At 42.1% G+C, this 27,787-nt stretch overlaps 2 protein-coding genes across 2 annotated transcripts in view; one reads left to right on the forward strand and one right to left on the reverse strand.

Moving 5' to 3' along the window:
- The window catches only part of PGGHG (protein-glucosylgalactosylhydroxylysine glucosidase), a 30,931-nt gene extending 18,380 nt beyond the window's left edge, over positions 1 to 12,551 (forward strand). The window contains 6 exon segments of the mRNA XM_042446774.1: positions 1,047 to 1,290; positions 2,637 to 2,770; positions 3,816 to 3,911; positions 4,017 to 4,114; positions 10,271 to 10,470; positions 10,969 to 12,551. Coding sequence (XP_042302708.1) covers positions 1,047 to 1,290; positions 2,637 to 2,770; positions 3,816 to 3,911; positions 4,017 to 4,114; positions 10,271 to 10,470; positions 10,969 to 11,024 — 828 coding nt within the window. The 3' untranslated portion in view covers positions 11,025 to 12,551.
- Positions 12,552 to 20,072: 7,521 nt separating this feature from the next.
- Positions 20,073 to 24,018, reverse strand: IFITM5 (interferon induced transmembrane protein 5). The gene is made up of 2 exons (XM_042441888.1): positions 23,833 to 24,018; positions 20,073 to 21,175 (listed from the first exon to the last, which is right to left on the reverse strand). The coding sequence occupies exons 1-2, from the start codon at positions 24,016 to 24,018 to the stop codon at positions 20,954 to 20,956; spliced, it is 408 nt and encodes a 135-aa protein (XP_042297822.1). The 3' UTR covers positions 20,073 to 20,953.
- Positions 24,019 to 27,787: the final 3,769 nt, after the last annotated feature.

The following is a 27,787-nucleotide window of genomic DNA, read 5'->3' on the forward strand; positions in this document are numbered from 1 at the left end:
AAAAAAAACCTTTAATTATGCTGTATCCAGATGGAGGAGTTTCTGGTGCTGAGTGTTTTGATTTAACTGATCTGATTCTCTGACAAGGGACAAGCTTACATTTTTATTAAACATTTGCACTGGGTGGCTTATTCCAGGGTGTGAGGAATTCACTTGCTGGCTTTCAGGAAAATATCTCATTTTGACTTAGGTACAACAACAAAAGGATAAAAGACTGGGAGTGGAGTGTCATTTCACTAGCATTTCCTCAGGCTGTGGTGCTAAATATATACTCCAGGTGCTGCATATTTATTTAAGTAGACTCATAGAATCATAAGTATGTATTTATTATCCCATCTTTCTTCCAAAATGGGACTCAAAGCAAACTACATGTTTCCTTTTGAAGACAAGTGGATGGGAAGAAAGCATCCGTGACATTTTCAACATTTCCATGTGCCTCCTTAGGTAGAAAGCTCCTGGCAGCAAAAATTAAAAAAGCTCTATGAAGCTATTCTGTCTTTTTCTTAAGTGTATGTGGAGTGAACACAGGATGCTAAGAAGAAGAATATAATGTCACCTGGACTATCCATAAAATTCTGTGAATGAAGCAGTGCCATTGCAAGAAAAAAACCTCTCCTGGAAGTCAACTCTATGGGGAAATGGTGGATGGGCAATTAAAAATGTACTTCAGATGGAAACCATCTCTTCTCAGATAACACAGAATACAGGAAGCTTGAAATGATGTTATAAATCTTGCACATCAATTCTGATATTGCTCTTAGCGGTACACATGGAACTTCTTGTGTAACACAATAGGCTATTTTAGTGTGCCCAAGTACTTTTAGCGGCATGCATGGAATCACTATAATACAGCCAGTGACTGCACTTTAGATTGCACCATCATTTAAATGGCATAAAACTGACACCCAATGTTGCATTACTGTGGCATCCAAGGTGAAAGTATTTGAGTGAAACAGAAGTGAAAGTAACTGAGTGAAAGAGGAAAAGAAGCCCTTTAAAAGCTGAACTGCAAGGGGAAATTACACTTCTCGTGCACTTGGTTGTAGATTGTTGACTTTTGAAAAACTGAATTATATCATGATCTTAATTTGTCGTTTTTCCTCCACCCCTGCCAACCTATGCCTAACTTTCACCATTTTCTGCTTTTTTCTAGTTTGAATTTTGCAAGTTATCTGGCCTCACAGTTGCATATTCCTACCCCTAAAGAGTGGAACAAAGTTGGAGAGAAAATTAAAGTAGCTTTTGATAAAAGTAGGCATTACCATCCAGAATATGATGGGTACTGCCCAGGTAAGTGGATGCAGGACAATAGAACAAGCAATACCTCTGTCCCTTCAATGCCAGCCACAATGGAGGTCAAATCACATAATGATAGTGATGCAACAATCACTCATTCAATTAGTTTAGTTGAGTTCCTTTGTGTGAATGTGTAGCTTGCCAAAATGGACAATGCATGCTGAGGGATACTCCCAATTTATTCACAAAGAGTTTGTGTTTTTTTTAATGAAGAACCTACCTCCTATAAAACCACAGACTAATGGAGGCTGATGTAGGGAATATGAAAAGCTGTCCTAGTAACAAGAGACAGTAGATTCATTTCAGAGTTATCTACAATGCCTAGAGTTGGCTCTCTAGGGTTTCAGACATGAATCCCTTCCAGGTGTACCTGGAGATGCCAAGGACTGAATCTGGGATCTTTTCAGGTAGAGTGCCTAGAAGAGTTTTGGTCTATGCTCTCAGTTGTTGTGCCAAATTCTGGCATCAGGGATCAGTAAAAAAACAAAACAAAAACATAAGCCTCTTGGTTACCAAATTTGTATTTAAACCGCAGTTTCCTTCTGCCTTAGAGAAAAATGTGGAGGGAATTCAGATCAGAGGAGGCACACAATCAACTACACCATTTGATACCAGTCCCAAAGATCCATTAAACTGCAAAGGGAACAGTCTTTTCAAGATAATGTGGAGGGTGATTGACAAAATGAATTGATCACAAAAGGCACAGTCTGAAAGAGCTTTAGTTTTTCCCTTGTAAATGCCAGGACTCTCTCTCTCTCTCTGTGTAACTTTTCTTGAAGAATGTGTACCTGTTATATTCTCCAGTTCTACTTTTCTTGCTTCTACCATGAAAGCTCTTGCGTTCAAAATGTTTCAGACTTGCTTGGCAATGGGTTTGCTCGCAAAGCACTCATTACATTGAAATTAACTTTTTCTCTTTTTTTTCTCATGTGATGGGCAGCATGCTTCCACCTTCTCAGGCTATTTTATAAAGAATGTATTGAAGAAGGATGATTCTTCCACATAGTTTTGCAAGTTGGGGAATAAAACACTTGCCAGCTTTCTTTGAAGGTTACTGGCTTTTCTTTTTAGCAGGCTCATATGCCTTCAGTTACTACTTAATAAAAATCCAGAAGATTAGACATCACAATTTCAAGGGGAGCTGCAGTGTGGCAGCTGCTGATCACCTATTGCTCCTTCCTGGCCTTTCTAATTGGAAAATGGCACTCTTTCTACACACTCTCCTTGCCACTTGAGGGAGTATGGCCTTGAGATGTGAAAGCACATTTCCTGTTGGAATCACCATCAAACATTGATTTTTTAGGGTACTCTTGGTCATTGCCTCTTTGCTCTTTTCCTAGGTGAACAAGTGAAACAGGCTGATGTTATCTTGCTTGGATTCCCTGTCATGTATCCCATGGACCCTGAAGTCAGAAGAAATGACCTTGAGATGTACGAGCCTGTGACAGACCCCCAGGGGCCAGCCATGACCTGGGTAAAGAACTGATCTTGAGGAGTGGGGGAAGGCAGGAGTGGGGAAGCTAAAAGTTTTGAGAGCATTTGCATGGACTTGCTGCAGAGATGCATCTTGTATGGGGTCAAAGTGGTGTTTATCACACTGAGATTTTTCGGGATTTTTGGAGCTTTGATCTGGGGTGACTGTTGGTCCACGATGCGGATTCATGTCATAATGTGAATGTGTTATCAGATGAGATTCCTTTCTATGGGAGCTCCTTCCATGGCACTTCCGCAGTGATTCCAAAGTGACCCCTTATTTTGGTAAAATCGGGAAAAAAGTGAATTCACAGAATTCGCACTGAAGCTCACTTCGATTTCACTTCAAATTGGTTCGGTGTGGAATATCACTCCGATGTCGTTCCCCCCTTGGCCCCCTGCATCCTGCTCCTTCATCTCCCTCCTCTTCCTTCATGCCATCTCCTCCTCTCTGCCACTCTGCCACCTATCCCATCAACCTCTTCCTGCTCTTGCATCTGGATCCTGGCTCCAGTGACCCCCTGTGACCTATCCCATAATCCCCTGCCTTCTCCTGCATCCAGATCCTGGCTCCAGTGACCCCCTGTGACCTGTCCCATCATCCCCTGCCTGCTCCTGCATCCGAATCCTGGCTCCAGTGACCCCCTGCGACCTATCCCATCATCACCTGATTACCCCTTCAGCCCGATGAAGGATGACAGCTAAGGAGGGGGCAGGGAAGGAGGAGAGTGTACAGAGCCCCACTGAGCATGTGCAAGGGTCCCAATTCGAATTGTTGAATCCGCATGGTATGCACCGGTGTGGTAATACAATTTGCACTCACTCCGCTTTGCATGAATTCGCATCACATGACTTGCCTTGGATTTGATTCCCCCTCGATTTGGAAGGGCAACGGAAGGGCAACCAGGTCTGATAAAACATTCACGTTAAGATGTGAATTTGCATAGCTGAACCAGGAGTCACCCCGGATCTGAGCTGCAAAAAGCCCCGTGTGATATACTCCAGTGATAGCAGTGCCATTCCTTGCTGTCTTTTCCTCCCTTCAGAGCATGTTTGCAGTTGGGTGGCTGGAACTGAAGGAAACTGAAAGAGCACAACACCAGCTAAGCAAGTGCTTTAGCAACATCACTGAACCATTCAAGGTCAGGCAAGTGGGAAATAATTCTCTCTTCCCCCTTTGCCACAATTGTTCACTTTTTTTGTATTACATCATCCTTTAATAATTCTTTTTTGTCTAACTTCCTCAGATCTGGGTAGAAAATGCTGATGGCTCAGGAGCAGTGAACTTCTTGACAGGGATGGGTGGCTTTCTGCAAGCCATTCTTTTTGGATACACTGGGTTCAGGTATGAAATCTTTTGATGAGCCATTGTTAAAGGTTTATGAACCCAAAATCTGTTGGAATTATAAAGACAGCAGATCATATCCAAAAGATACCAAATTCATTAGGAAACTGAATCATGGATAACTGCAAGGTCCCCTGGTACCTCTGTTATGGCTTGTTGGAGTGAGGAAAAATGCCTCCTTGCCACACTGTTTCTATGACTCCAGTAATAATCATTGAACAAGGATGAAAGGAAACCCCAGGAGTGGTTGCCAAATGGGCAAAGACTCCAGTTAGGTATATGCCACTTTTCCTTGGCAGATTGACCAGATTGGCTCACAATAGGCATCCCTTGTCACAATATATTACATTTGTGGGAGATAAGGGAGGAATAAAAATAGCTTTTTACAAAACATCAATAAATTCAAAACAAAAGCCGTGTACAGTGTATACACATATATAAACTATATCTTACCCCCCTTAAAAAGGAATTAAACATATTGCAGTTTAAAATTAGTCTGTTTATTAAAATTTGTCATGCTACCAATAGTCTTGCTTCACTCCAAGAGGGACAGTTAGGGTTGCCATAAGTGCAGACCTCCAAAACAGGACAAATGTAGGACAACATTTTAAAATGTAGGACACACTTTTTAAAAAATGTAGGACACGCGAAAAAATTGATGATTTTAAAAAAATGTTACTATAAATGCATGTTTCTTAGGCATGATCAAAATGGAGGACATTTTGGCATTATTCCTAGACAGATGATAGAAATGTTCTTCCTTTTCTGGCCAACCTCCCCTCCCCTATTCCAAAACACACACAAAGCACATTTGGGCATTTGCAAACTGACTCCCCCGCTTGCCCCTCATGCCCCCGCTTCCTCGCCGCTTGCCTCCGCTTGCCCCCCATGCCCCCGCTTCCTCGCCGCTTGCCCCCATGCCCCCGCTTCCTCGCCGCTTGCCTCCCGCCTGCCCCCATGCCCCGCTTCCTCGCCGCTTGCCTCCCGTTGCCCCCACTGCCCCCGCTTCCTCGCCGCTTGCCTCCGCTTGCCCCCCCATGCCACGCTTCTCGCCGCTTGCCTCCGCTTGCCCCCCCATGCCCCCGCTTCCCTCGCTCGCTTGCCTCCGCTTTGCCCCCCATGCCCCCCCGCGTCTCGCTGCTTGCCTCCGCTTGCCCCCCATGCCCCCGCTTCCTCGCCACTTGCCTCCGCTTGACTTTCCCTGCCCCTGGTTGCTGCCCTCTGACTGCCGGCCCGCAGGGAGTAAACAGAGGAGAGCTCCTCCTCTTTAAGATGGCCGGCCAATGGGGGCAGAGAGCTGGAACAGCCCCGCCCCCTGCCAGGAGTCACAGACTCCTGAAGCAGGGGGTGGGCTGTACCCCTATTGGCCAGCCCAGCCAGCCAGCCAGCCAACCAGAGGAGCTCCAGGCTCCCACCAAGCCCTGCATGCACCCGCGCAGAAGTCTTTGGGTTCGCGGGCTTGCGGCGAATGCTGCGAGGTGGCGGCCGCTGCAAGAGGGGCCGCAGGGATGGAACAGCCACATTCGTGCCGGTGGCGGCGGCGGCGGCAAGGAAGAGCGGCTAAAGGCGCCACCGCCACGGCGCCCTAACAAAACCCGGGGGGGCGCCGGGACAGACCCAAAACCGGACCGGGACCGTGCAGAACGGTCCAAAAGCAGGAATGTCCCACCTCCATCCCCACCCCTTGGGACATGGCAACCCTAGGTACAGTTGCCTGGCTGTAATTACTGTTTTAAAAAGAGGAAGGAAGGAGGAGGGGAAAAAGAAAGAAAAATAAATGTGGCCACACATTACAGACTACTTGGTTTTTATACAATTATTTTTTCACACAGGCTTTTGTGGCTATAAACCCACTTCTTGTTGTTGGGTGTCTTAAAGTTGATTCCAACTTACAGCAACCCTATTCTAGTGTTTTCTTGGTAAGATTTTTTCACAGTTTTCCTACTACCTTTCTCTTAAGCTGAGAGAAAGTGACTTGCTCAAATCACTTGGCTGAGTAGGGGTTCAAACCCTAGTCTTCCAGAGTCCTAGTCCTCCACACAGAACACTACAAAATGATGACTCTTCCAAGGAGTCTGACAGCAGCCAAATGAAACTGATGGTGGGAAACATTAATGTGGCAAGTTCTCTCTTCCAACGCGGCAATCCTGCTGTTCCAGCTACCAGTGCTGGTCTTATTAAATGCGGAGAGAGGTCTTAATGGGGAGGAACTTTTGGAGGATTGGTTCATGGCTGTTATCTGCTGCTGTAAATCCTGCACACCCACTTGCACTAAGGTCCAAGCTTGTAAAATCTTGTTTTTTGGCCTGAAATTCCCAGACTGTTTCCTGTAGACATCATGGCTACTACCTGGGGGATTTGGAGAGTTGTAATCATGAAAAGCTACTTGTCCAGTCTGGGTTTTTGTTTTGTTTTGTTTTGTTTTTGGTAGTCCTCTTGTCCCTACTGTGATTTCCATGCTGGGCAAAATGTCATGGTTGTGTTACCTATGTTTTAGATGAGGGCCAGAGAATACCTTTGTGAAGAGACATAGCAAAGAAGGGCATTTGTTCCTGGAGTGGTGTGATTTTGATTTTAGCTGGGCAAAGGTGACACAGAGAGTGGAGTTCTATTTCCACTGTGATGGTCTCTCGTTTATTTGCAATCCACATTTGTGGGGAACATGGTTAGAGCCACCAAGTTGGTTGGGTCAATACTTAAGAAGCATTGAGCCTACAGGTCAAATAAATCATGCTGGTATGCCTCTAGGTGAAGGAAGAAGAACTGGAAATGGCTAAATCACCTCAAAATAGATTTTCTGCAGAGAATCCCTCATTGTGATGTGTGAGGAGGTGGGAAAATTGGATCTGGCTCCCTTGTTTATTTTTTCAGCTTTGCCCAGGAAGTTCCAATACTAGTGCCAGATATATATTATGTTTATGTGTTTATACATATATTAGAAAGTCAGGAGGTAGTTGTCATAACAGATGAATATTTTTAGAGACAAAATCAACAGAATAGCACATGAAAGAGAAACCTTTTCTCTCTGCTGTAGCTGTACTGGAGTACTTGCCAGATAGTTGTAGTTTTGCCTCTAATATCTACCATCCATTTGGGTTGGCTGCTTCTTATGCAAACACTGATTTCTGCTGCTCCACACAGCTGGTAAGAACTGACTTAAATTGCCCCGTCTGTATACCCGACTTCTCACAGTTGGGACTAAACTACACACTCTGCTAACTGTTATGTAGCTTGCAGGGTAAGAGCACTTTTATTTTTGCTCTCAAGTATGTGTGGTTCCCCTCCAGAACAGGACTGTTGTATGCAGATGTGAGGTTACAGCCTGTTTTTATCCCAGAATTCTTGCACCTTTCCCTGGAAAACATATGGGGACTAAAAAAAAAAAAAGATATATAAAAAATCCATTAGTGTCACTGGTGCAAGGGTGTATAGGTGGTCCCTTTCCCTATTTTAGTCACAGATAGGCAAAGAGGTATTTGAAATGTTTAAAAAAGAAACAGTTGTTGGGAGCTATAAACCTTCCCTGACTGACCAGATAAAATAGTTCTGATTTTGATTCAGGCTCTGAATATATACGTGAGTGAAGAATATCTTAATTCATGTGTAGTATAGCATCTAGTTTAATCTTAGGGATATGAATGGATAGATTGCTACCTTCCTGCCTTTCCTGTGGAAGATTTCCTATAGTTACGTTTGTATGCTATAGTTCAGATCTTGCAAAAATTACATTTGGGGGGTCATAACTTCAAGAATCCCTAAGCAAGCCTGATTGCTAGGGAAGGAAGAAACTCATAGTTTAGATTGTACGTTTCCTGGCATAAGATACAGAAGTAGCACATTTTCTTTAAATTGGCTTTTGTATTTTAATATTTTGTTACTCCCATAAGCAGTCCAGAGAATATTCTTGTTGGAAGACTTATGCCCTATATTGACAGGGAATCCTTGCATGACAGTCTATGAAGGGCTAAGCAGCAGTCAAGCAAGGCCAATGGATCCTGTGGCTGGCACAGTCTGGGTTTTGGGAGAATTCCTATGTGATTGTTGTTTATTTGGTTGTTTTAAATTATTGCTTACATCATTTTTAAGCAGGAAGTGCTTAATCTCTTTTCCAAACAGTGTTACTTGTTAAATTACAAACACATATGTAAATAAATACATTAATTAAAATGTACATTGAAGACACAGGATCATCTGCACTGTAGAAATAATGCAGTTTAACACAATTTTAAATGCTGTAGCTCCATCCTATGGAATCCAGGGATTTGTAGTTTTACAAAGTTTTTCTAAAGGACATTGAGAAACTGGAGCGTGTCCAAAGGAGGGCGACAAAAATGGTGAAGGGTCTGGAAACCATGCCCTATGAGGAACAACTTAGGGAGCTGGGGATGTTTAGCCTGGAGAAAAGAAGGTTAAGAGGTGATATGATAGCCCTGTTTAAATATTTGAAAGGATGTCATGTTGAAGAGGGAGCAAGCTTGTTTTCTGCTGCTCCAGAAAACAGGACCCGGAATAATGGATGCAAGCTACAGGAAAAGAGATTCCACCTGAACATTAGGAGGAACTTCCTGACAGTGAGGGCTGTTCGACAGTGAAATGCACTTCCTCGGAAGGTGATAGAGTCTCCTTCCTTGGAGGTTTTTAAACAGAGGCTGGATGGCCATCTGTCAGGGATGCTTTGATTTGGATTTCCTGCATGGCAGGGGGTTGGACTGGATGGCCCTAGTGGTCTCTTCCAACTCTACGATTCTATGATTCTATGATTCTATGAAAGTCTTTAGCCTTCTCTGCTAAAGAGGGCTGGTGCTCACAAAACAATAATTCCACGGATTCTTTAGGATGTAGCCATGGCAGTTAAAGTGGTGTTGAATTGCATTATTTTTACAGTGTAGATGCACCCAATGTAATACTGTTAGATACATTGGCCCTTCTAGCCCTTCTAGTATTATCATGTATACTTTCGTAATAGCTCCCCAAGAATCAAGTAAAGATTTTTCCAGCTTCCCTCTCTGAGATGAACCATTGGAGATAGGGATACTATAAAATGTGTTGTGCTCCTAAAACATGGTTCTTTGCTTTCAACAAATGTTATTATTAGTTTTAATGTCAGTGTTTATAATTATATTTCTATAAATTACTTGTAATTTATAATTATTGGAGGGTGATGTTTAATTTAGCCTCTCTGTGTGTTTGTCTCACATATACCTTCCACACTCTTTCTGAGGCAAACTCACACACACTTGAGAGATGGGCTTGTTTTTCAGAAATGTTTGACCAGTTTACTTTGAACGGATACCTTGAGTGTCACTGTGGTGTTGGGGTTAGGGTGTTTGATGGAACCTGGGAAATTCACATTCAAGTCCCCCATGAGCCATGAAATTCATTAGGTGAATTTGGGCCAGAATCTCTTTGAACCTGTCTCAAAGGGTGTTATGAGTGTTCAGGGAAGAAGCAAGCTATATATACACTACAGTTTTTTGTTGGTTTTTCGGGCTATGTGGCCATGTTCTAGAAGAGTTTATTCTGATGTTTTGCCAGCATTTGTGGCTGGCATCTTGATGCCAGCCACAGATGCTGGCGAAACATCAGGAATAAACTCTTCTAGAGCATGGCCATGGCCTGAAAACCAACAAAAAACTATGGATGCTGGCCATGAAAGCCTTCGACTTCACACACACACACACACACACACACACTCTCTCTCTCTCTCTCTCTCACACACACTCTGTTCTAGGATCATTGGAGGAAAAGTGGGATACAAATGTAATATACAAATAAATACATGGTAGCTGCCAAGGTGCTGTGTGACAGGAACGTGTCTTTATTCTTTTTCATGTTCTCTTTTACTCAGAGCTCTGTCTGTTACAATCCGTAATAATACAGTGGAGCCTTGTTATACACTGGGGTTTGGTTCCAAGATTCCCCGTGAATAACAAAATCCATGTATGTTCAAGTCCCATTAAATATAATGACATAGCAAAATTGTGTCCCTTATAAAAATTGGAAAATCAAAATTTGATATTTGAAATTTATACTTTTTTTGAACATTTTCAAACCATGGATGCTTGAATCCATGTATAAAAAAATCTGTGTATAAGAAGGGCAGACTGTATATAGGATTCACTATTGTGGCCATTGTCTCATTTCTACACTTCGCAGGTTCACCAAGAAGCATCTGTACTTTGACCCTGTTTGTCCAGATGATATAGAGCAGTTAAAACTCATTGGAGTGTGCTACTTAGGAAGCAAGTTGAATTTCACCCTCACCAAAAAACTGATCACCCTCAAAGTGACAAAGTCCTCATCTATGCTGGAGGCTGTATTGCCAGGAGAAGGTATATGCTATGCCCTAAATGAAGGTATGATATCTTCCTCTCTTATGGTATTGTCAACATTTCTAAATCGCTGATCTCTTCCACACAGATATATTTCTGCTTAAGAATTTTACATGAAGGCTTAGCCAGTCAGGACTGTAACAGAATTCATAACAGCCTCAAGTAGTACATGCTTGTTGAAGCTGACACACTGGCCCTATCTGGAGCCTGCACAGTTAGCCCTCTTCTTCCATTCGCTGTGACAGAAACCACTTGTTGGATGGCTCAGTCTGAAGATATATTTTTCAGTCACTGAGGGAAAACTGGCTTGACAGATACCTAGCTGGATGTACCATGCACCAACATTAACTTTAAAGCTTTTTTACAGTAGGCAATTTTTGATTGTTGAGATCTTGTTGGATATAATCCCCATCAGTTCTGGATACCTCAGATATAGCAGACAAGAATAATAAACATCATAGGAAAGATTATTGATATACATGACAACAGATAACATCTTGTCTGCCATTCTTTTCTTTTCAGACGAGAGTGTCTCCTTCGCTGTAGCTGATGGATGGATCCAGAAAAAGACCTCTTGATGCATTTTGTATGCATAGGGTGTGATGGCAGAGCGAGACAGTCTGAGTATTCTGTGTTCGCTAAACATCTGATGTCACAGTGGAGACTGAATTTTTATTGCTTTCTGTATATATAAACAACCTTGTTTGTGAGTGTTGGTTTGGAAATGGCTACCACTGCCACTGTATTGGAGAATGCCTCAGAGAGAGCAGTGATAATAGATAATTTGAGTGACTGATAGTACCCTCATAGAATAACAGAGTAGGAAAAGACTACAAGGGCCATCCAGTCCAACCCCATTCTGCCATGCAGGAACTCACAATCAAAGCACCCCCAACAGATGACCACCCAATCCCTGTTTACAAGCCTTCAAAGAAGGAGACTCCACCACTCTCTGAAGGAGTGTGTTCTACTGTTGAGCAGTTCTTACTATCAGGAGGTTCTTCCTAGTGTTTAGGTGGAGTCGCTTTCCCTGTAGCTTAAATCCTAGTCTCTGGAACAGCAGAAAACAAGCTTTCTCTATTCTCAATATCACAACCTTTCAAATATTTAAACATGGCTATCATGTCACCCCTTCATTTTCTCTTCTACATACTAAACATACTAGCTCCCTAAGTTGCTCCATAGGGCATGGTTTCCAGACCTTCCCCATTCTTGTCTACCTATCCTGGGCCCTCTATGATGTTTTCTCACATCTTTTCTTCCTGCCAGTCATCTCTCAACTCTTCTCTAATATGAAGCTAGATTAGATTAGATTAGTACCCTGAGTAACATTACTATCTGAGAATGGAATTCCTATAATAAATCATTTAGTTTGCTTCTGTAAGCCATTGGTGTCTTTGCTCCTTAATTAGGATCTGTAACTGCTGCACACACTCTCTGTTATGTAGATCAGTGAAATCTCTAACTTTGATATTCCTAAGGGACAATTTTGCCCCTCCTACAAACTGCTTTAGGCTGCGCTTCCTCTGAAAATGAGGCTTTTCTGCATTTTTATTTTCAAAATCAGAAGTGACCAGAAAATTACTGCTAGTTTTGAAACAAAGCTGGCCACTCCATCTCCCCTAAATGAAACTTTAATAATTAAAACAAGCCCTTACACCTTGGCCAGAGGGGAGAATCCCTGTGTCTGGAGACTTCTAGAAATAGCAGTTTTTTTCCTTTTAAACAACAGCAAAAATGGTATCAACGGGAGCATGAGGCAAGGGGTCACCATATCCTGGATTAGGTGTTCATGGTAATGTTGGAAATTCTCTGTCTCAAATCCAAAAGATGTTAGCCTGCATCTTAGTGTTATAAAGCATTAGTGACATTAATAATTTTTACTTACTTGGCTTTAATGAGCTAAGCTTGTGTCAGCAGGCTCAAATTAATAACCAAGGAGTTTATCACACAGGACAGATGCCGTGCAGAAAGTGAATTTAAACTGGAAAAAACCTGCAAAAGCAGGTAGATTTTCAGATGCTATCAGGAGTTAACCTAATCAGAAAGTGGACAAAACCCTCAAAAGCGGGTTGATTTTCACACGATGAGCATTAACACGACATTAACCCAAACAGAAAGTAGACAAAACCCGCTCCTTTTTACTTTCCGAAAATCCTGGAAGGAAAAAGGAGTGGGCTTTGTCAGCTTTCCGTTTGGGTTAATGTTGTGTTATTGCTTATTAACTCAAACATGTTTGAAAATCAACCTGCTTTTTCCCCCCTAGATTTTTAAATCCCATTTCTGCATGGGATCCATGCTGTGTGATAAACTCCCAAGACTAGTCTGGTCTTGTCCAAAGAGAGCCATGCTAGGACAAGTCTCTGTGCAGGAAGCATGCTAGTTCAGCCCAGTTCATGTGCCTGGGCTCTGAAAAACAACTATTTTGTGTATTCTGTGGTTTCCCTGTTTGGGGGTGTTTAATTTCTAAAATGAGATGTGGGAGTTGATTCCTGCCCAGTGAAAAAAAATCACAATCCTCTGAGGTAAAAGTACTAGCTCTTAAACCCAGATTTGTGAAAACAGGTTTGTGATTGTTTGGTGGTTAAAAAAAGAGTTGCACATGCTCTGAGACTTAATGGCATTTATCATTTGTATCCGGTTTCAGCCCCAGTTACAAAGGCTCTGCTTGTTCTCATGGTGTTTAAGGAAAGCCATTGTCACAGCATTTCCTTATGAACTCCTGGAGCTTCTTTGGGTAGAGGAGGGAAATCTGTGAATTTCAGAGTCAGCATGGATTGCCTATCATCTTCTTTCACTGAACTGAAGAAAGCTATTCATTCTCTACAAACAGTGAGACAGTGTTTGAGGCATGGCCAGCCTCTACAGAGCTGTACGGGAGTGAGTGAAGGCAGATAATTATTTAAAGGAATTTGAGAGACATAACTTGCTTCCACTTTTAGCCTTTGAAAGTCAACAGAACAACCACAAGATGGCATCAGAACCACAAATTCAGGGTGGGAAAGGCCCGCTCAATGGGGGAAACATCTGAAGGCAAAAAGACTGCTTGTGGCGTGGCTTTGCCATCTGGTCACCCTGACCTGAATGATATAAACTGGCCTTTCCAACCTTAAGCCCACAAATACAGTTAGACTAGAATTCCCATCATTCCTGATCATTATTCCTGCTGGCTGAAAATGCTTCCATCCAAAGCATTTTAACATCAGCCATATGTCACCATTGCTCCCGCCACTACTGTTTTGTTAAGATTTGATTTCATCCAAGTAAAGTCTAGAAATCCCCAGCCAGCACTGTCAGGGGTGTGTCTGTATCTGTATTTTATATATACACATATAAACCTTCTTTGAGATCCCTTGAAAGCTTCAGCTCAGCATGTGGGAATGTTTAAGGCGGGGGACAAATGAGGCTTCCTGCCTTGTAATTAGGATGACCCAGGCTTAGGGCTCACCTTGTTTTTCAAAAAATGTTCATAGCCCCTAATCACCCAGAGGCCATAATCACCCAGTGCTCCCAAATCTTGGTCTCAAACTTTATAGCAGGTTTGTGACTGAAATCTTTGTGTATGTTCTTGTAAGTAGGACCTCTATGTCATGCTCTCTCTTCTGCTCCTGCCTTTGCCCAAGCTGGATGGTACCTCTAAAAGCCATCTATCTTAGCTGCCACCACCAATTGATTTGAATCTCTCTTGCACTGCAATGCAAGGGGATGTTGCTGGGGTTCCACTTGTACTGTGCTTTCCCACCTTGCCTCCTAGACCATGTGAAGGCATGTGAAAGGAGTGTGGAACAGAAGTACTTTAAAGGAAAGGCTTTATTCTAAGCAAGATGTCTACACTTGCAAAAGGGATCTCTCTCCATGAAGGGCACATTCCCTTCAGGCACACTTAGGAAGCTAAAAGTTGCAAAATGATTTAGATCATATTCTGCCAAGGTCGCAAAAATAAACCTAATTTCCCTGATTAGTCTAAAGTTTACTTTACTCTAGACTCTAAAGTAAACATTCCCTAGCTACTCATGACAACAGATGAGATTTGGAATCCTTGATCTTCATGGAAATAGCTAGGAGCCTGGATGATTTTTGTCCAGTCTCAACCAGCTTCCCCAAAGTGGGCAGTCGCCCCCTGTCTCCAACTGTCTCTTTGCCCTTATCTTTGTTAGACTCAGTGCCTCTGAGGCTTTTATCCTTCTTGTGTGGAAGGCTCTCAGAACATCTCACATTCCAAGTCATCTCATTGGGCAGTTGTCACTTCTGACCTGTGACTCCTTCATGATCCAAATATGCCACTTAACACTATCACACAATTAACTCTTTGGTTACCTGGAAATGAGATTATGCCCTAGCTGTGATGCCCAGATAATAGGAGGCTCATTATCACACCCTACAAGAACATGACTTTTATAAATATAGGAAATTATGAGAGAGAGGCCAAAACTGAGGATATACACTAATACCCAGATTTAGTTTCAACCTTAGTTTAGGACTTCCAAGCACAGTCCACTTCTGCTTGGGTTGATTCAGAGCTAATCTGCTTCAAATTGAATTCTGACTCAAAAATGATTTGGAAATCTGTGGAGTTGATGCTTCCTATTAGCAAGCATGGAAAATACAAAAGTGGTAATAACTTGTTATCCTGCTACATAGGAGGGTCTAGGGAAGAGCAATTCAGATCAGGATACTATCCTTCCTCAGCAGAAAAAAAACCTTCATGGTAAGTGTCAGTGTACCACCTTAGTCACCCACTTAGAAGAGAATAAATAGATGCAGAATAAATAGGTGCAAAAGCAACCTTTTGTTCTTCAGGTTATCTAAAAAGGGGCATTTCTCTGTTACTTGTGAACTATTGCTGTCAAAACAGCAGGCAGCCTGGAGGTGTTCCTCCATATCAAGGTTGCAGAATTTCAAGAAAGCTGTGTCAGCAGAAGTGGAAAGAAACTCCTAAAATATTTGAGATTATTTGTTTTCCCTTCCTTTCCCCATTGTTTATGAGGCATTTTATATAAAAATAGCAAATATCAAAGAGGTGTCTTCAGGCTAAACAATACCATTTCAGGAAGATACCGGTGTGGGCTAGTGAGTATTAATGCTAGAAAACTAATTTAAGGCTTTTTAAAGAGTAAAATATGGTGACATGAGGAAGGAAGAACCAAATATCCCTTCTTCAAAGCATAGAATTTTGAGAGTTCCATGTGAAGCATACCCAAAAATTAGAAAATGTATCTGTCAAGCTCTCAGCCTTATTCCCTTCCTTTCTCACCTTGGATGTTCCCACAGAAAATGCAAGTAGTGTGGGTATCTGGCTGTTTGCCTTTCTAAAACAGACAAACTAGTGAGGCTACAGCTGGTTTGCGTCTGGCACTGTTAGCTTCTGCAGGGGAGAAAGGAGAGCCCACTTTGTTTCAATCTGAAACAAAGGGGCTTGGTGGTCCAGAACAGGGCATCCTATATAGCAGTGGTGGCGAACCTATGGCACACATGCCAGAGGTGGCACTGAGAGTCCTCTCTGTGGGCACACGAACCATCGTCCCATCACAGACTTCACTAGAGTTTCACTAGAAATCCAGAGGGATGCAGCACTTTGTCATAAATAAGTGGGTTTTGGATTGCAGTTTGGGAACTCAGTCTCTAAATGGTTCTCCATCATTGCTATATTGCCAACAAAGTTCTGGCATGCCCAAGAGTCTGAGCCACCACATTCTTTTTATTGATTGGATGAGTCAACTGCCTTGCCCAAATTATTTTAGCAGCTGTAAACAAATCTGAATTTAATTTGTATACTTAACTAGATTGTCATCATAATAGAAGTTCATATTGTAGACACCATTTCTTTTGAGCATGTTAACTAAAGCAGAAAATAGAAGTGTTACTTCTTTGGACTATGGGGTTTGTCTCATTAACAAATGCAGCTTGCCTCTTCTGGCTTGAATTCAGGATCCAGGATGCCTCGGAAGTTATCATACCTGAATCACCACCTATCTGGCCGGGACATCACTGTCTGAATGCATCCCGGGTCGAAGCCTCACTCAGCTGGCCAATTTTTGAAGTCAGAAGCTCCCTACTTTGAAAAAGTACTGGCTGAGTGAGGCTTCGAGCCAGGATGCATCCAGACAGCAGCATCCCACATAGGAGTTTCCCGACTGTGCAAATCAGCCATCTGAGCATGGCTTGAGGCAGGTTTTAGGTGGCATGCAGTCAGGCAGTGGCATCAGCAGCATTTTGCATGCGATAATACCCAACCACATCCTGTAACAGACTTGAACACAGCAGGGGTAAGTCAGGTTTTTTTGTAATGTGATAAACTCCTAAATCCTGCATAAACAGAAATATTGTAATCCTTGTCTGAAATTTGAGGATTGGTGTTCCATCTGAAGTTAAAGGAATGGTTCTTCGGACATTCTTTTTTGTTCAGTCAATATTGCCAGTAAAGACTTTGTATTAGAGGATTGACACAGCCCATATTTTTTTCCAAAGCCACAGGCTGCAATATTTAGCTGATAATAACAACATGATTGCTATCCCAAGGCTTCCAAAGGTGCTCAATATTTCTTGCCACTATCCAGCAAAACAGCTGAAATCACAGACCATGGTGTTCAAGCAATGCCACAAAGTACTTAGCCCCAAAGGCCTCAAAGAACAGAACCCCACTGCTATTACCTTGGATCAAAATAACTTTGTTCTGTGGGAAACCTGCAGCCCTAGCAAGCAAAGAGAATGCGTGGCCAGGACAGACGACTAGAATATGTGCAAGTGTGACCAAGATGAAAGTTGCCTTTTCCTCCTAAGGAATTATTTTAGAACAAACGGTGACCCATGTACACTCAACAAGGCCAGGGGGTGGGGAGGCAAAACCAATAAATTACAGGGCTGTATGCTACACCATAATCCTGGCCTTTAAATGTAACCAGGACTATAATAACGCTCTGGCCTCAGAGGAATGTTAAACAGAGGCTGTGAACCAATAGGCATTTAGTAGAACATCATCCGAGAAATCCCAAATAATGAAGCAAGGCAGAACAGCCTCTGAGTGTGTGATTTCTATTTATATTTCCTGTTCCTGAGGGTAAAAACCATGAGTTAACATAATGCAGCAGCAATGTGATTAATGTAAATAAACCTTCAGTGATAATCTTTGAATGTATAGAAGGAGTGACCATACATTCTGTCTGTCTGTCTGTCTGCATGGACCAGAATACCCTGCGAACATCCCAGAGTATTCTGGCTCTGGAACTGCCCCAGCATCCTGCCTGAAAACTCCTATTGCAATGTTGGGCAGCTGTTTGCACACACGTCCTGCTATGCTACCTGATGTGAACACAGCAGCAAGTCACTTGTCCTAAGGTCAGAATGAAGCAGGCAACATCTATCACATTGCTGGGCATTTTGTTCTGACCTCAGAGCAAATGACTCATGGTAACAGCAGCTGCACCAGGCAACACAGAAGAATGCATTGAAGACAACCACCCGACATGGAAATGGAGGATTCCAGATCTTCTAGGGAGATCCAGAGCAAACAGTGAGTTACTTGAATCCTTTATAAGAGGGGATATATCCTAGGTTCAAAACAGAACTGGCTAAATGTCTTCCGGACTCCCTGCTGAGAGTATGTGTGGGAGAATATTTGATTTGGCCTGTGCAAACAGGGCCTACGTGGCAAATCACTACAAATCATCCCCAGCAGCCCGACACCTTCCAGATGTGTTGATGTACAACTCTCACCACCCCTAGCTAGCACAGCCAATTGCTAAGGTAGCTGTAGATGATGAAAGTTGTAGACCAACACAGCTGAAGAGGATTAGGCTGAGAAGGTCAGAGCTCTGTTTGTGCTGTTTCTCCTTGCTCCAGTGTGGAAATGGGTTTGCTCACCAAGGACTTTGCTAAACAAAAGACTATATTCTGGGTTGATCCAGTTAAAAGACTGCATTACAAAGGCAGAATTACACTAAAATGACTCTCTCTTATGTAGACCTTTAGTATCTTTTTGAGTAGTGGCAGTAAGCAGGTACAAACTAGCACTCAAAGGGGTTGTCTGCACTGACAAAAAGAAGTCACTTCAATCTGACTTGAGCCCTACCTGTTTATAAAACACACAAGATGAAACAGGAGGAAACGGGGATGAAGCTGTACTCCTGGGTGAAAAACCAGAGCAAACTAATGCACATTTACTCCACACAAATGCAGAAAGTATATATTATCACACCAGCATATAAACAGCACAATGTGACTGCAGGAACATAGGAAGGCCCAGGTGGCTTACAGGAATGGTCTGGAGCATGCACCCTGTGCCCAGTGAAATACAGCTGCCGGCACCATTATTCATCAAACAATTCTTTTCTTTCTTGAGCACACAGGCACCCGAGTGGCCAGCTGCACGATCGATCCATTGCACCACCAACCAGTCACACATGAAGCGAGATTATGACAAACATGGCAGGTTGCCAGTAATGTGATGGATGTAATAAAAACACAAACAAACTAGATAGTCCAACAGTGGGTCCTGAAGCGTAGGGGAAAAGGGGGCATGTATGGGGGACCTCCATGATTGTGCTTTGCCAGTGAGTCACTGGATGCATTGATGCACTGTGCAGGCAGTGTATTGCTCATGCGATTGTGTGGCCAGATACACAGCTAGTCATGTGGGATGTCCAATGGGATGGCATCTGGGTGGGACAAGCAAGATAATTGGCAGTTACAGGAGATGTGTTTGTACGATGGTGCACAAGCAATGGAGGACAGGCAAAAAAGAATGAGTGCTGCAGCTTAACATCTCTTTGTGTGAACTGCCCATGGGTGTTCAGCCTGCCTTGGGAATGGGCCATGTGGACCATGGAGATTCTACTCAATCTGGGAAATCCCGAGAGTGATCCAGTTTTTTTCTCCATCTGCTAAAGCCCAGAAATAATGATTGAAGCTTAGTTTATCCATCTAATTGCCTTCCCAAAATGGAAACCAAACTGAGAGATTATGAGAAGCCCTCCAAATATCTGATGATGCATTTCTTGAAGTTCTATGCTATGTGAATATACTGTACAAGCTAAGAAAGGCTGCAGAAGCTGGATTTGGCTTGGGTCTACAGGGACTCGACTGTATAGTCTGGTGTGGCATGCATAGCAATGCACTGTGAAGTTATTTGCAAATTTATTTCTCTGTTCAATAAATTCATCCCCCCCCCCCCCCCCCAATAAACTCTTAAACCTAAATGTTTATACTCTGACAGGGTCTTCTAGAATTTGTTGACATGGAGCAGAGCTTGCATAAACAATGATTTAGCTAGAAAAGAGGGACATGAGTATGTTATACTTCAGGATATTCACCTTTTAAAAGATTAAAATGGCTGTTGAATTCTTATCATTATGAAACACAGACTAAAAACATTACCCAGGTGAAAAGAGATGATATTATTTTATTAACATAGGCATGTGTAAAAGATGAATGAGTTATAAAAAAACAATCATTTAAATAGTATCAACCAAGAGAGTATAGCATCAATGCTGGAGGAAGAAACAATTGGGTTTTAAGGAGGAGTAAGTTTTATGCTTGAGAAAACAAAATTTTAGGACGTGGATGAGCAAAATGTGGTCTTTCAAATGCTGGGCTACAGCTTCCAATATTCTTCACAATGGGCTACTCCAGCAACACCTGTCCATTCATTCTAAGAAAGCCTTCACCAATCTGGTGCCCTCCAAAGGTGTTAATTAAGGTGCCCAAGAATGATGGAAACTGTAGTTCAACACACCTGAAGATGTGTTGGTGGTAGTTTTAATGTATTGAATGTATTTGATAAGACATGTTAAAATATATTAGTTTGATCATTCTTCTGCTTTGTTTAATGGATTAAATATGATTCTAAAGACAAACCACACCATTACATTTGAACCTAACACCAGCCAGCAGTTACCTTGCAAATGAATTAATCATTCAGTAGAAGATGCTGGGATCTCACCATAATAACAATCAGTTAAATAAAAAGCTGTGTTTATTAGCAGTGTTAGCTGATTCACATGCAAACCTCTTTCGATATAAATGGCATTGAACACAAACTGACTGGAAAGGTTTTTAAAAGATGCAGAGCTAAGTTTGCATATTTTCAAATGTGGTAGGGGATTCTGCAAACTTATTTAATATTCCCATTATCTTGAATATCAAATTTCTGTGTGGTTGCTACTTGTTTGTCACCCAGCAGAGAACCTTGCCCCCAGAAAGATACAGAGAAAGGGGGAGGGGAGCAGCAATGGAGAAGTATGATGCAGCAAGTGGTAAACACTGCGGCAGACAGCCCAGCTTTGAGATTATCCAGAACACCAAGGGTAAAAATAATTTTTATATCTGTTGCTTCTGCAGTCAAAGATGAGATAAATCCAAGGCACATTAATGCAATGGTAAAATGAACCAGAGGACCTGAATTATAATGAGCAGAGGTTTTGCATTCTACAGTGGTTGGAGGCAGACAGTTGGAGATTACACCAGTTGATAGTCTCTTAATGGATTTCCAGGAATGTTTAAGGTTCTCAGCTCACTTCTTATCTTCATCTTCATTAGGGAAGAGTCTGAAAGCCAAGTAGTCCATGGACTCCTGAGCCAACTTGGACAGATGGAGTACACCAGTGACCACAAGGGCAATGAGCACTAAGGGAAGCACCACATTCCACAACGTTGCAAGTACATTGTAGCATTTGGCTTTGGAGCCATAGCGATGAGCAGCTTCCAGGTCACCAGCCACTTTCTGATCCCGTGCCTTTAAGAAAGAGATGAAAGTATTGAGCATTAGACATGGTAAAGAAGAGGCAGGGGAAGAAACTATAGTGGAAAAGCCAAGTCTTCTATGTAGAACAGAACAAAAGTGTTTTGAAGGGCAACACTTTGGTCAACCTTAGAAAGAGAAACTGCAATATTAGAAGCAACTCACAGTGTGAGGTCAGGAGATGCACATAGGAGAGTATGTGAGAGAACATGTGTGTGTGGAGGTGTCAGCAACTTTAGTCCATGCAGTGGCTACAATATTAACTTGGAAAACTGGATGTTATTTGATTCACATGGAGGAATGTTATACATATCCACACAGCTCAGCTTTTCCATAAAACATCCTGCATTTTGTACTGTTTAATCTTAATGCTAAAGTCCCAAAGTGGGAGCATGAGACACTCCTGTGTAGCCATGTGCTCAAACCTCAAATTTGTTGGTAGATGCATAGTCTGGAAGCAAAGCAAGAGCAGGAATGTGACACACCCTGGTTTGATAGAAAAACCACATCAGGTTGTAATTATTTTATGGAGCCTGAAGGAAGTGTCAACTTGCTTGTTTCAAACAAAAATAAAGACAAATTTATTTTATGTGTGTATCATTCCCCACTCACTACACACTCTTGAATTTCTAAGCGATTCTTTTTTAATGCTTTTCAAGATGTTTGCTTATATGTCACTATATATGTTTTCATGAGATGAGATGTGCCACTCATGCAGTGATTGCACAAACTAGAGTGCAGCTTCCTAAGCATAAACTGTGAACAGATTCATCAGAAGCTTCAAATGCAGGAAGCTATCACAATATTATGAACAGAAATGTCTGAGATAGGTTACATAACTCCTCAGTCATGCCTTCCTTTTTCTTCCTTCCAGATTGTTAATTATCCCCATTTGATCTCTCTCTAAATGAGCCCAAGCCTGTGTTACTGCAAGGAAACACATGAAACATCACTTTCAAAATTAAAGATTTCCTTTTCCTTTTTTCTGAGTGTCACTTGCACATCAGCTCAGCTTCTCTCCAGGTTCACCAACTTAAAAAAAATAAACAAATTTGGTTCTTTCCCTCAAATAACAGTCTGGTAGCCAAAATGGAGATGGTAGAGCTTGTTTGTCCTTTTCACTACGCTCCAAGGTAGGGAACACTTGCTCCGTTCTTGACTGGCTGCTGATCATTAAAAGGCAGACTGGTAGGCACAGTAAATCCAAAGGTAATTGTTCACAGTGGTTACAAGTGAAGACACTCATCTGTATAGTTGTATTTACCATTCACCTATGGTCAGATTGCTTCTCTGAGTTTGGGTACAAAGAAAAGATATATAAGCACTCCAAGAAAAATAATGCCACTGCAGTACACTATTTCAATCTCTCAAAAGCCATTCTCTTCTTCCAGACTAAGTGGGTGGGGGATAGGGTCTAACTTCACTCCAGGAAGGAAAGAATCCACCTCTAATTTGATCTGTGGATAGTAGCAACCTACATTCCTATGTCTGACAGCCTTCTTCAGTCAGGCATTCTCTAGACATATCCGATTATAGCTGCTGTCATTCTCCAATACTGTTGATGATGGGAGTTGGGGACCAACGAGACAACACCACGGTGGGCTTACACTGCTTATTACATGCCTATCCAGACTACGTATGAATTTTATATGCTCTTTTAACTGCTGTTATGTGTTGTGTTATTTGTGGTTGTTCCCCCCACCTCAGTCCACAGGTAATAAGATGATGATGATGATGATGATGATGATGATGATGATTTCCTCAGACTTTTACAGCAATTAGCTGTTTGTTATTGTGTACCTTCAAGTCATTTCTGACTTATGGACACCCTAATCTGAACCTATAAAAGGGTTTTCTTGGCAAGTTTTTTGAGAGGAGGTTTATCCGGTTCTCTTTATAAGTGATGATTCCTGCAGTCACTAGTGCTGTGTACAATTTCTCTTTCTGATTCATTGCTACATCTCAAATGTTTATGCAAACCACAGCTTTGCAGGATTCAGGTTCCGTTTCATTAATCTTTCACTTCACAGATCATGGAACAATTAGTTCATAGTGTTTCCTTTGATTTTCTAATTGTATTTTTCTTTCCTTCCTCATTTCCTGGTCTTATTGTCAAGCACTTTACATTAATAAGACTGGAAAAGAATAAAATAATATTGACATAGCCCTGCTGAAAATGCTTACCACAATCCCCTGGAGGGAAAGACAGAAATTTAAAATTTCAGCTCATTTCAGTTCATTTTTTCTTAACAGGGAAACCCTATGGAAAAGAATCTCCACATGAACCTAGGAAATCATGGTATACAAATTTTTGAGTTTCACAGAACTTTTCAGCATGGCTCCTAGATCTGTCTAGTATGCCTGCTGCTAGATATCTTTGGTGCCTGCCTATAGAAAAGCCTAAATTGCAAATCTCAGGATTCCTTAGGATGTAGCCATGACAGTCAAAGTGCTATACCACAGATACTACCTGAATTTAATTCCTAAAAGTCTGTTGCAGACTTTTTTGTGGTTGATCCTGTTACAGAATAGTACAACTACTAATTCTGTTAGTAGAATTACTTGCAGGCCTTTCCCTAGTAAATATGTGATCCCAATGTAAGTCATAAGAATTGTGCAGAAGAAACAGAGGCTGCTCAGAAATGTCCTACCTTGACAGAATAGGCAAGAGCTACAAAGCCAAGGCAGCAGAGGTTCATATAGATGGTGTTGAAGATGGACCAGATCATGTAGTCTCGCGGGACCACCGGAGGCCTGACAGTGATGACTGTAGGGGACGGTTCCTGCTTGTGGGATGTCATGGGTAGGTAGTCTTCACGTGGATAAGATGTGTCCATAATTCTCGTTAGAGGGAAATGCACCCTTCCCCAGTTAGTGGTGGTTTGTGAGGGAGCCAGGCTGGGACAACCCTTTTATATACTGTGGTACTGAGGCACACATTTGTCCCTGTCTATATATAAACCAGGGAAATTACAGCTGTAATTTGACTGTGGTTATCAGAAATACTTTGCTAGGGCTGAGAGAAATATTTGGTTTTCAATCCTGCCCTCACTCCCTTGGACAAGGAATGCTTTTTATAACCAAATAGTTGGGTTTGGCCCACCTCCCAGCCCTCAGAACTGGTCAGTAATTCAGGCACATGCAGCTTCAAAGGCAGCCAAAGCAGATGCAGCTTTCAGCAAGTTGCAAGGTGCTACTTAGGCTACAAGTGTTTTCATATGTGAGAGGCTGTCAGATCACTGGACAGTGGTGCGTGTCTTGTAGTTGATTGTACCTTACAGCAAGAGAAACACTACCTAATTATCACTCTTTTTGATATAGTGTCTCCCCTGCACACTTGGCCTATTTTCCTGGTCTGTTGAACCATCTGCATCTGTTTCATGTAGATTATATAGGTGAGGCCATTGCCCATACTGTACATGCTGAAGATGATCTGCAATTACCGTAGATCTCTTGAAAAACACACATATACAGAAAAGCTCTTTGTAGCTCTTGTCTATTCTGCCTTTGATCAAGTAACAGGGATGGTACATGGATTTGTGTGGTGTTTAACCCTTTCCCTCATCTTATTTCCATGATTTAACTCACTCCACCAAAGGCACTAGTAGCATAATGTGGAGATAATAGGACCTGTGTTTCCCCTCTGGCAACAATGGCAGTTATTGAGACCAATGCCAGTGGTGTGGTAAATCTGCTTAGTGTTTTAGTTTGAAATTGAAAGGAGATATCCAAAGTGTTAAATCCAGTATGCCAGTATGGTTGTGTTATCCAAAAAAGGTGGGGGAGACCTGCGTTTTGCATCAACAGAGATATTTGGAGGAATTTATTAGCTCAACAAAAGGCCTGCAAGAGGCTGGATATTATTGAGGATTGTGTTCACCTGTGTATACCAGTACTAACTAAGGAAGGATCCATAAGTTTTAATTAATACAGAAGGTTTTATTTAGGAACATGTGAGGACATACCAAAAACACACAGTGACAATTTAGTCCAAGACACCATACAAGGCTAACCAAAATAGAGGTATGGAAATTAGATAGTGGAGGCTTAGAGTTGTAGTGTGTGGCGGGTAATATTTACCAGTCCTGCAGATGAATCCTCGGAAAATTGGATGCGGCTCTACTAGAGCTAGGGCTGATATTTATGTCTAATATCGTAGCCTTGAGGGGTATTTGGTGCCATCTTGCAATGTAATAAAGGCCTGGTGGTCTTCCCAGGGATTTGATGAAGGGGTTCTGGAATTGCTCATGGTTTTAACTTCAGAGTAACAAAACATTGATTGGATTTAGGACAACCCCAAGATGAATAGATAGGGAAGTTGGCTGAAAATACGACAGGTGCAGGTAAGAGATAATGTCTTTTTTTGATTTAGTGCAATGGGACTGCCTTTTTCTCTAGTGCAAGAAGATATTCAGAAAACCTGGGGCCAGGATGGAGTGATCAGCAAACCCATTTATCCTTTATTTTGTTATTACCTAGATCTTCCACATGTCTTCAGGTCAATGTGACTATCCCATGGAAAACTTCCTAGTGTTTCAAAGATCATCATGATCTTAAAACATGCCTGGCTCTAGATATGAAAATATGAAAACCTATATACAAGTTGGGGGTGTCAGGTATGCTAACAGTTGAGTACCTGGGAAACTTCTGCACAAGGAGCAGAAGGAGAGCTGTGTCTGGGAGGACATCAGAGACTGGATGTGTTTTCAAACTTGGGTAAGTGTGTTTGTTTTTGAGGGATGGGCTTCTGAAAGTCACTGGGGGTGAAGCTAGCAGCCTAGCTCTATATCACTGCTGCCAGAGGCACAGTTATCATGTCCCCTCTTAACCTTCTTTTCACGATGCTAAACATACCCAGCTCCCTAAGTCGTTTCTCACAGGGCATGGTTTCCAGACCTTTCACCATTTTGGTTGCCCTCCTCTGGACACGTTCCAGCTTGTCAACATCCTTCTTGAATTGAGTGGCCAGAACTGGACACAGTATTCCAGATGAGGCCTGGCCAAAGCAGAATACAATAATACTATCACTTCCCTTGATCTAGACACTATACGCCTGTTGATGCAACCAAAAACTGCATTGGGTTTTTTTGGTTTCTTCATCACACTGCTTGACTCATGCTCAGTTTGTGGTCTACTAAGACTCCTAGATCTCTTTCACACAAACTGTTGTTTAGCCAGGTGACTCCCATACTATATCTGTGCATTTCATTTTTTTTCTGTATAAAGGTAGGACCTTACATTTCTCCCTGTTGAAATTCATCTTGTTAGCTAGCCCTCTAATCTATCACGGTTATTTTGAATTTTAATCCTGTCCTCTGGGGAATTAGCAACTCCTCCCAATTTGGTATCATCTGCAGATTCCATCAGCATGCTCTGTATTCCTTCATCCAAGTCACTGATAAAGATGTTGAATAGCGTAGGGTTAAGGTACAGATTCCTGTGGCACTCCACTAGTCATGTCTCTCCAGGATGAAGAGAAGCCATTGGTGAGCACCTTTGGGTTCGATCAGTCAGCCAATTATAAATCCACCTAACAGTTGTTGTGGCCTGTGTGCTGTGCCCATAACCCTTGTTGGGGCGTATGGAAATGATGCGCAGTGTCCACCACGACCACCTGCAGAGTTCAACCACATCAACAGGACGCCAAGAAGAAGGAATCTGTGAAGATGTCTTCAACTAATAATGACTCTTACAAGTCTTCACTCTAAATGAGGGCTTTAATCTTCCTTTGCAGTATTTACAACATAGATATACACAGTGTATTGGACATCCGTCTCTAATACACACTATTTACACCAACCAACAATAACACAACCTCTGAGGCAGCCACATTAACACACAAATATCTCACTGCCTCTCAGTAACAGACACAGCCCACTCTGAGGCACCAACTGTTTCACTCTCTCTCTCAGTGACAGTTGAGAACTGACAGTTGACAGTTGCATCAACATTCCGATGATGCCCTGTTTGAATGCTGACACATTAGCTGCCACTGGAGCTGTAAATCATCTGCACAACAGCTCCCCCTTGTGGCCACACCAATGTCATTTCCTGACAACAGTAACACTATCTAGGCCACACTTTACTAGTTTCTTTGCAAGAATATCATGGGGAACTTTATCAAAAGCCTTACTGAAATTATGATATGCTACATCCATAGCATTGCCTTCATCTATCAAGCCTGTAACCCTATATTTCAAAAAAGAGATATCAGATTAGTCTGGCATGACATGTTTTTGAGGAACCCATGTTGACTTTTAGTGCTGACAGCATTGTTTTCTAAGTAATTACAAATAACCTGTTTAATTATCTGTTCTATAATCTTTCTAGATATTGATGTCAGGATGACTGGGCGATAATTATTTGAGTCCTCTTTTTCCCCTTTTTGAAGATAGTGGCAACATTTGCCCTCCTCCAATCTATGGGGATTTCTTCTGTTCTCCAATAATTTTCAAAGATTATTGTCAGTGGTTCTGAAATTAGTTCTGCCAGTTCTTTTAACATCCTTGAGTGTAGCTCACCTGACACTGGAGATTTGAATTCATTTAGAGTAGCAAGGTATTCCTGTACTACATCTCTACCTATTCTGTGCTGCATTTCCCCCAC

Source organism: Sceloporus undulatus, chromosome 1 (genome assembly GCF_019175285.1).
Source record: "Sceloporus undulatus isolate JIND9_A2432 ecotype Alabama chromosome 1, SceUnd_v1.1, whole genome shotgun sequence".
Lineage (NCBI taxonomy): Eukaryota > Metazoa > Chordata > Lepidosauria > Squamata > Phrynosomatidae > Sceloporus > Sceloporus undulatus.